The sequence below is a fragment of the Pteropus vampyrus genome, unplaced genomic scaffold, assembly GCF_000151845.1.
Source record: "Pteropus vampyrus isolate Shadow unplaced genomic scaffold, Pvam_2.0 Scaffold62, whole genome shotgun sequence".
In the NCBI taxonomy this organism is placed as follows: Eukaryota; Metazoa; Chordata; class Mammalia; order Chiroptera; family Pteropodidae; genus Pteropus; species Pteropus vampyrus.
In genome coordinates, this window is record NW_011888843.1 from 1,634,235 (window position 1) to 1,643,743 (window position 9,509).

Consider the following 9,509-nt stretch of genomic DNA (forward strand, 5'->3'; position numbering starts at 1 on the left):
ACAAAACTGACAAAATACTGGTATTCCAAATACATTAACAAACTTTGAGGAAATAACAGAAAGACAACCCAAATGAAAAATGGGCAAAATACCTGAACAGGCTTTGACTGAAGAACCTAACTAATACACATACAAAGGATGCTCAAGTTTGACAATAATCAGGAGAAAGTCTTAAGAATACGAGGTGTTGCCAAAGCAATGGATGAGAAGCGTATATGCTCCTATACGCTCCCATCGAATCTGAAAAATATCCTTTCAGTGTGGCTTTGATCACCAGTGATCTTAGGGGCCGCAGTTTCATTGGATTAGAGAGATGTACCAACTGACAGTGAAAGCTGAGACGGTGGGTATAGACTAATGGGAGGAAAAAGAGCTGGGAGAGGGATGAAGCGAAGTTTTTGTTGTTTTGTTTCCTTTAAGAGGGAGAGTCAACCATGATATTAAAAAAAGGTGTACAAAGACAGGTTGAAGATATAGAATAAGAAATAAATGATAAAGTTTTGGAGGAAACAGGAAGATAAGCAAAATGAAAGTTATGAGGAAACAGAAAATAGAAATCTTGCTTCTAAGAAAGTTGATGGTCAGAGATAACATTGTATAGCATTTTAAAGATAAGAAGCATTTCATGAGCATTGCCTTATGAAATTCTAATTATATTCAATGAAGGAAGAGTATCTGATCTCTACTTGACAGAATTAAAGAGGCTCAAAGATCCTAAAGGAGCTGCTCAAGATCTCATAACTCATAAATTAATCTACAAAATGACACTGAACCGATTAAAAAAAATTAAGCACAGGTATCATTATCGCACCTCGCAGAACGAGGAACAGAAGTCTGCACAGGAGATGTTAAAAGATACGAACACCGACAATCACAGCAACTTTACCGTCACAGCAGCTTACCTCATGCTCCGGAGAAAGATGTTCCATGTCGGTCCGTAAGCATCTGAGACCAGGTAAAAAGTGATTAACCATTAAATCCTCTGAAATGACTTGAGACAATGCAGTTAAGGGAATTTAAAAAAACAAACTGGTAAGTCCAGTAGAACAACAGAATAATACAAAGAAAGCGCTCTCTTAAATGACGCTGATGGCATGTGGATCACTTAGAGCAAACAGGCTCCCCTTGGGTGTGATTCCCACTTGTTGAGTTAGTTACTTCTTAAGAGTCAATTGTGTCTATTCCCACCCATTTCTTTATGTCAGTGGTGTCTATTATTGTAACATGACACAATTTAATTACATTATATAAACATATGAAATGACTGTGAAAAATTATTTAATTGTATACTTAAATGAGTATGAAGTAAATATAAAAAGAAAATTGATGTTTCCTTGACAATTAAGTTGACAGTTTGAGGAATAAAAAACTGGTAAGGCCAATTGCTTAAAACGCTGCTGTTTAATTATGTATGTATGAGACAACTGTAAAAGATTAGGAAAAATAAACGTAACTAGAAAAATCTATACCCAGTATCAGAAATGTTTCTGGATCCTCTTTAAAGAAACTTAAACTGAAAATCATAGACTATTAATTATAGATATAGTTTATCTAAGAAAGATGATGCTTAACTCTAATCATCAGACTCAAACAGAAGAAATATCTCTACATCAAAATATTGGTAAAAGAAAATTTATGTATTTTAAATTAAAATAAGTTATCTTAGGTATATATCATTCTTCTGATTTCTTGCTTTAACCATCCTATTAAACTGATTTACTATTGGCCTTAATTGAATTGGGTAAGAGAGCTTTTACTATAATAATATAAGTTTAGTACTAATTACATTTCCTGGTCTTCTTTGAGTTTTAGTTGATTATTTTGACATTCAAATGAATCAGGAAAGCAGATCCATTTTTTAAGAAAATAATTCACCTTGTTTATTCACATCAATCCTGACACATTCTCAACTTATCATAGTTGTTAGCCATTTAAAAATAGTTCTATTTAATGTACAGTATTCAAGTGAAAAATGCCAGTAAATGAGTTCCATTATAAAGATGAGTTACTGTGGGAAAAAAATTAATAAACTTCATTAAATAAAAAAAATCAGTATAATATATAACTATGGCTTTAAAAAGAGTTATAAATAAAAGTTGTTGTAAACAAGGTTCCTATAAACAAGTGACTTATAAATAGGCAGCACTAAAAATTTAGACATTATTTGGTTGAACCAAATCCCTATAGAGGGCTGCGACCTAACGGTTACGTCGTCTTATTTTCCAGATATGGAGAAAGTACCACCAAGATCTAAACGTGAGTGATCTTCGGATCAGTAGTTAAAAGTCTCATTTAGAGAAATATGGGCATGGACTGAGAAACTGAAGACGGCCTTATCTGGAGGTAAAAGGGAATTCATTCTCCTCCTCTTTTTCTAACTGATCCTCCCTTTCACCCATGGAGTCAGCCTTTCTTAAGGGTTGAAGACATTGAGGTCATTTAGTTTTATCATGTACTAGGAATTGCCTTTATCTCATCTGTAAATGGTGGTCATTAGGCCTCTGATGCTAACCGTGACAGACACAGCTTCATGAGAGATATCACTGCACTTGTAGATAGCTCAGTCAGAAAGTTTTCCTAATAAAATCGGCCGCTCTGTGACCTCTGTGCCTCAGTTACAGGTGTGCCCTATAGGTGCCCAATCTTTCTTCTATAATAACTTTGAAAATAATTTTTGAATTATGTTTCCAAACCCAAGCCATCTCTCCTCAACTTAAACATTTCTAAATTCTTTCAAAACTGTTTTAAAAAATGATTTTTTGACTTATTACTATGCCAAATGTTAAACACTATAGCTTTTCCATGGCCCTTATTAAAATATCGTGTCAGTGTAGAAAGGAACATTCTTGTGTTCTATGAGCTCGGAATGCAACAGAACAGCCAAATGGGTCTGGACAAAGTGACTTTAATAGTGGCCACACCATCCTGTTGACATAAGTGCAGGTTCTGACTCATGCAGAACTAACATTTTTAGTACTTGAACAGGGTCTATTGTTAAGACGGTTCTTCCCCATACTGTACTGGTGTAAAGACTTAATCTATATTTACTCTAGTAATATTCTGTACATACTTAAACACACATTAATATTCCTTCTATACAGACGTCCACGTGCTTTAGAAACTGCTGCCTTGCCTACTTGGAAAATTTAGCTTTACAGAGCTAACGTTTTTGATCTTTTGACTTTCCCGTTTTCCTTGGGGCATATTCCTTTAGAAACTCTCCGCTATTTAAGAATGTACAGGACTTTCTGCTTCAGTTTTTAAACATCTATTTTCTAAAAGTCTAGGCAACAGGTATAAATATACCAATATTTTCTTTCTTTGAAATACAAACTCTGAGATGCCATAATTACTTTCTTGTAAGGGTCCTGTCACTTCTCCATTACTAAACAGTTCTTCCTTGCTAATTCAGAATATCGTTTCCTCTTTTTTGCTTCCTCTATTTTCTGTAAGTTGAAAATACCAACGAGATAAATCAAGAATGATAATAAGTTCTCCTTTTAGTGGAATTAAATTTATAGAAGATGGACTATGGATAATTACAGTTATATGGATAGCTGAGGTACAATATTATCAAAATATGGTGTCTCTGCCCATTTTATAATCTGTATTACAAAAAATACATGGCTTACATCATTCAGATGAATAATCTGTAGTAGATTCCCAAAATAAAATGCTCTCAACCATGCATCCAGCTGCAAGTTTTAACATTTCCAAAAAGACAAATAGCTCCTTAACTAATAGCTCTAAGTTTCTACTTTCTTTATTTGATTTATTCTAACCAAAAAAATAACCTTCCATTGGAACATTCCAGTCAAGAATCCAGTGCCAATGAGTCTTAGTGGCATTTTGAAAAATATTTGTCTTAATTGAAACTCTCTCTTTGTCCTCTATCTTCTCCAATGAGTCACTAGAAACCTCTCTCTACTGCCATTTTTTCTGTCATCATCATAATTCTGATTATGTTGTCTAGCATCTACTCTTATAGTTCTGTTTGAGTATTTAGCCTTTCACTCCTTTTTTAATCTCAAATTCCCCCTTTCTTGAACTCACCTGCCTTTTAACGGGCAAGCCTAGAAGCTGGAGCTCACTCACTGTGCCATCTTTATCTTTACTTCCTTCTTAGTTTTCTTTTACTGGGCCTACGATAGTAAGAACATTTAAGAAGATAGCTAAAGTTCTCTGTTCCCATCATTAGTTTTGCTTTTTAATTACAAAAAAAAAAAAAAAACACAGAAAAAGTCACTAATGCCATGCTTTAGTTTAATAATCTGTAAAATGCAGTGGTTGACATCGGTTAGATATCTCTGAGTTTTCCTCCACTTCTGCCATTACCACAGATGATTCGCCAAATCGGCACTGTACTTTTTCAATGAGTGACATCTCTGTAAGAGGTATTCACAGTATTCCACTGGACACAGACGGTTAAACATTCACTGAAAAACCCAAACACTAGGACGCATACCAGTTTTCCTTTTGATTAACAGAAGCCTCAGCTATAATTCATTTTTTACTCAGTTATATAGCCGATTGACATAAATAAAACTTTAGTCAGTGTTTTTAAAAATATAGAACATGTAAGTACAGAGGACTTAAAATTATCTTGTAAAATTATGAGATGGCCAGAATAAAGAGTGAGGCAAATCAAATCAAATTTTTGGTTTTCTGCAATTCTTATGTATCTAAGTTGAAGATAAATATTCTTCTTAACCTTTAGCAACTGATGTTCACTTTAAGATCTGTTATATAAATATAGATACACATTAATCAAGGATACAACAACAGGAAAGTGCACTGTAGGCTTCAAAAAGATGAGTAGCAATATCCAGTCTCTTAGAATCCACAATTTGTAAGTTGTTCACCAAAGCTAACTTATGCAAATGTGGTAAAACAACTGGAAAAAAAGAAAAAGAAATTGTTACATTTTTATCCAAAGTATGCACACACAATATACATCTTAAAAACTAATTTTTCATTTTAATTTATAAAATTTCATTTTAATTCTAGATGGTTTTCAAAAGATTACCCATATCCTATGCTTGCTTTCTCTTACTAGGGAAGAAAGCATGTTTTTTAGGATAGTGATCTGGGATTTAGGAGAAATATTATAGCACTGTCACTATAGCCTAATTATGAGGCTGTATATGTCTTTGGCCTCATTGTAATTTAATTTTCCAACTTGAAAAATGAAAACTAATAAACAAATATAAATAACCTACCTCTTGTGTTACTATTATCTTTATAAATAAGTTTCTTTAGAAAAATCAGGTATTCCTATTAAACAAAAGATAAATGTAGCATATTCTTTTTCATAATTTTATGGAGTAAAATAACATCAAGCTATTTTACTCCTTCATAAAATTATTATTAGCTTTAGTTTCTCAAATTCTTAGCAAAGACCAATGTCGAATAGCACTGGTGTCTACGGCCATGCCACCCTGAACAAGCCTGATCCCGACTGATCTTGGAAGCTAAGCAGGGTCGGGCCTGGTTAGTACTTGGATGGGAGAGCACCTAGGAAGACCAGGTGCTGTAGGTGTAAAAAATAAAAAAAATAAGGGATTGTAAACTGACAAGGTCCTTGCAATCTGTGAGGGTTGCCTCGCCTAAAAAAAAAAAAAAAAAAAAGAACGAAAAAAGCTACTGGTAGCTCTAAGATAGTTTCTCAAAATTCTCGTTTATTTCTGTCCAAACCTTTTAAAACTTACCTTCCTTGAACGTTTTTATCTACTGACACATGGCCTCTTTATACCTCCTGCTCCTTCTCTGACCTCCTATACGAGCAATACTTTCCTCAGTGTTTTTCTTAGAAACTCAATAACCACCTTGCACCCTATCTCCTTAAAACTTCTTAACTAGAAAAGAGATCTATAGAAGTTACTTTCAGCGTTAGTCCAGAGACAGTTAAAGGCTGTAATTAAGGATCTTCCTAAATCTCAGAAGACGGACAGAAATTTACTACAGAATTCAACATTTTATTATATACATACGTATTATCCTAGTCTACCACATCTGTACCAATTAATTCACTTAATTGCGAACCCCTCTGACGGAGATAAATGGCTAAAAGATCTAATAACCTAGATGTGCATAATTCTACAACTGACCATCAATTGTCAAGGAAAATAGGAAATATACAATATAAGCATTTGTCTTAAGAAGCCTTTGTCTTAAGGGCAGACTGGACAAAGATTAAAAACTGCAAATGAAATAAAGATAAATCAATATGAGGCTTTATAAAAATAGAAGTAAATTTTCAAAAAATATTCTGAGGTAGATCTAACAGCCAAAGTAAAGGTACTTTTATCCTTTCTTTTTATACATGAACTCTGATTTGAAATAAGGAACTTTGAATAAAACTAATCTAATGTAAAATTGCCAGGTTAAAAAATCTCCAATGTATGACTGAACATTTTCAGAGAGCCTTACAAAATAAAAAAGCTTTTGAAAATAAACAAAAAACTGTATCATGTTCCAGATAAAACAAATGACCCGTGAAATAAAATCAAGACCAATAGGTCCTCTTATAACTAAGAACTGGGAAAGAAAAAAGGCCATTAGAAGAACCAAAGTCCTCTATTCTCTAAGAAACAGAGAAACAAATATCCAAAATGCCACTCCAAGGAAGACATTACCACCCATGAGAGAATTCAAGGAATTCTCTGTCCTTCCCTTATGCTCCTAAAGGGAAGTGTCTATAAATAGATGGATAACAATATAGTATCCTTGTCAGTATCTACTTTTACTTTTATCTACATTAATCTTATTAATATAGAACATTAAATTCCTTGGGGTAAAGTTGTAAAGTAAAAAGGAAGTCACTCGAGTGGGTAGTAAGTACAAAAGAAAAAAAAATTTTGTCTTAAAAAAAAAGTCTGGTTGTGCCAGCATGTGGAAGGAGACTGTATAAGACATACTTCTTGGGTACACACTAAGTTGTAGAGGGCTTACGGGACAATGGTTTATTATACCTATTCAAGCAGTGTAAATTTCTATCCTCAATATTTTTGCAAGCCAGCCTTTAATTATTATTTTGAGGCCATTATGAAAATGTCTTTCTTCTCTGAGACACGAAACTCTTCCTTTTGAATGTATTCAGGAAGGTCTGATCATGTTCTAGAGAGTTAACTCAACAGTGTGGCGCACACCAAAGACCCTCTGCCGGTTCAGCCTACTCCTTGACCAGGAGCCAAGGCTTACAGCTTCAGAGCAATGACAGCCTCTACAGAGTTAGGCAAAGCATCTTCGGAATTTTTATTAGGATTGCCTGCAAATCAGACGTTACCACACATGGAATTGTCCCTATTGCTAACTGAAATACCAAACCTTTTTCTGTCACCTAATTATAAAATACTGTTACTTTCTCCTCATGTTACTCATTGAAAAATAATCTCGTGATTGTGTTTCTATAGCTCAATAAATGTTCATGACCTCAACAGACCTTTTGAACACCGCAATCCAAATCCTAACAATATTTTTTGTTGAAGAATCTTATCTTAAAAATACCAGGCTGGTAGTGACAGAAAGAAATCTAACTATGGGAGGTGAATACACAGTGTAAATATATATATGCCTTACTGTTCAAGTGTACAGTTGAAACTTATTGATTTCATGAACCAATGTTACCATAAAAAATAAATTAATTAATTAAAAAAAAATACGGGGCTGGATATGCAATAACTAGTCTGTGGGAGAATCTAATTTTATACTAGAAAGCAAATTGACTTAAGAAATCAAACTTGAAGTCCTCTATACAGCATATCAAATTGCTAAAAATAAAAAGATTAAAGTTATAGCAGTGATAACTGGCATATGTCTAGAATAATAATTACTGGATGCTTTGATGCCACCCAAAGAAATTGTTGCTATAAAGGTTGAGGCCCACAATAAAAAAAATATAGAAACGAGAGGAAATGTTTTAGCAGATAATCATGCAGACCCTTTCACAGGTTAACAAGCTGTGAATTAAAACAAAATAATACATAACAGCTGAATGGCATACTAAGTGGAAGAAATGCATATTTTTCATGAAAATATATCCAGAAACACATAAAAATTTCTTTAAAAATAAGAATTAAATAATTAGCTTTAAATATGAAGCAGCACAGTGATTAAGAAATGTTTTAAAAATAACCTGAAATTGAGTTACTTTTCAATATATCTTATAGTAATCAGTATATGGTATAAAAAGACATCTAGTAATAGAAATATCAAGCAATTCACAACAACCAACCGTTTCAGTTTTAGCTTTCAGTACACTAAAGATAAAGTGAAGAAAGGCTTTAACGCATGACAAATGCTTGGAGAAATGTCTGGCTTTGATTACATTACAAATCAGGGAAAAAGGTAGAAAAATGCAACTTACACTCATCTCGGAACCGTGGTTCTGCATTAGGTCCAACTCTACCAAATGTTTTTATGATCTCTGTATGCAAAGAATATTGGTCTTGATACTGAGGATCTTCCAGGAAAGACGCCAACTGCATTTTCACTCTTTCCAGCAACTTAAATTGGATATTGTACAGTCATTTTAGAAAATATTAACAACTGAGTGGAGTTGTTAAAGACAACGATACACATTAAACATGGCTTGCAGCACTGGATTCGACTGTTTCATATCAACATGATAGTAGAAATTAGAAATTAAAGAAGTACTTATTTAGTTTTTTGACTCAGAAAAAGGTTTTACATTTTTGTTTATGCTTGTTAATTTCTGATGTTTTGGTTTTTGAAAATAAAAAAATATTACCTGGCTAACTAAAAACAAATGAAAAGACTCCACAATATTTAGGGAAAGATAAATTTATGATGATTTTATATCTAAATTATAATTCTTAAATTAGTGTAAGTTACCCAGTTACTCACCTCTGAGAGCTCTGAGTCATTAATGACTTATATCTTACTCATATTTCCCTAAAAGACGTTTTTATTTTAGAATTTAAGAACATGTTGAAATTCTGCGAAGACTGCAAGCTTTGCAGAATGAATGATGTGCTTTTTTTAATGTCACTTCACCAGTGAAAGATATAAGTGAAAAATTGAAAACATTTTTTCCATTGACAACTAAATTATTTTTGTTATAAAAAATCTATATGACAAAGGAATTTTACAAAATAGTTTTTCTTTTTTTGGGTGTTTTTTAGATGAAAATCTAGTTTTCCATTTAAGTGGCTAAGTAATATGTCTACAAAAAATTTATTTTCTAATCTATAGCGTTTTTCTTTTATATAAGGACGTGTCCTATTGGTAATAAAGAATGAAATTTTGATACTAATTTTGAGAAATGTCTTATAGTTAATGTTGCAGGTAGAACCTAACAAACTTGAAATTAAATAAGTTTCTGAAATGAAGCACACTTTTGGGGAGGACAACCTTGGTAATATCCTGCAGTAAGCATGACATCGGGTTGTCACAGTGTTGTGTGCTGTGAAATGACTTGCAGCTTGATATCAAAGACACAGGAGAATACAGCTGCCCCTAGCCTCCATTTATAAAACTGTGTTCCTAAA

General features: G+C 33.1%; 1 protein-coding gene and 1 pseudogene across 3 annotated transcripts in view; one reads left to right on the plus strand and one right to left on the minus strand.

Annotated features, from left to right (window-relative positions):
- KIAA1468 (KIAA1468 ortholog) overlaps nucleotides 1-9,509 on the minus strand; it is a 102,356-nt gene that overhangs the window by 7,576 nt on the left and 85,271 nt on the right. For all 3 annotated transcript variants that reach the window (XM_011361067.2, XM_011361066.2, XM_023531136.1), the window contains 3 exons: nucleotides 8,366-8,504; nucleotides 4,778-4,894; nucleotides 903-991 (listed from right to left, as the gene is read on the minus strand). In XM_011361067.2, coding sequence (XP_011359369.1) covers nucleotides 903-991; nucleotides 4,778-4,894; nucleotides 8,366-8,504 — 345 coding nt within the window. The remainder of the gene's footprint in view (nucleotides 1-902; nucleotides 992-4,777; nucleotides 4,895-8,365; nucleotides 8,505-9,509) is intronic.
- On the plus strand, nucleotides 5,421-5,539 carry LOC111740365 (annotated as a pseudogene).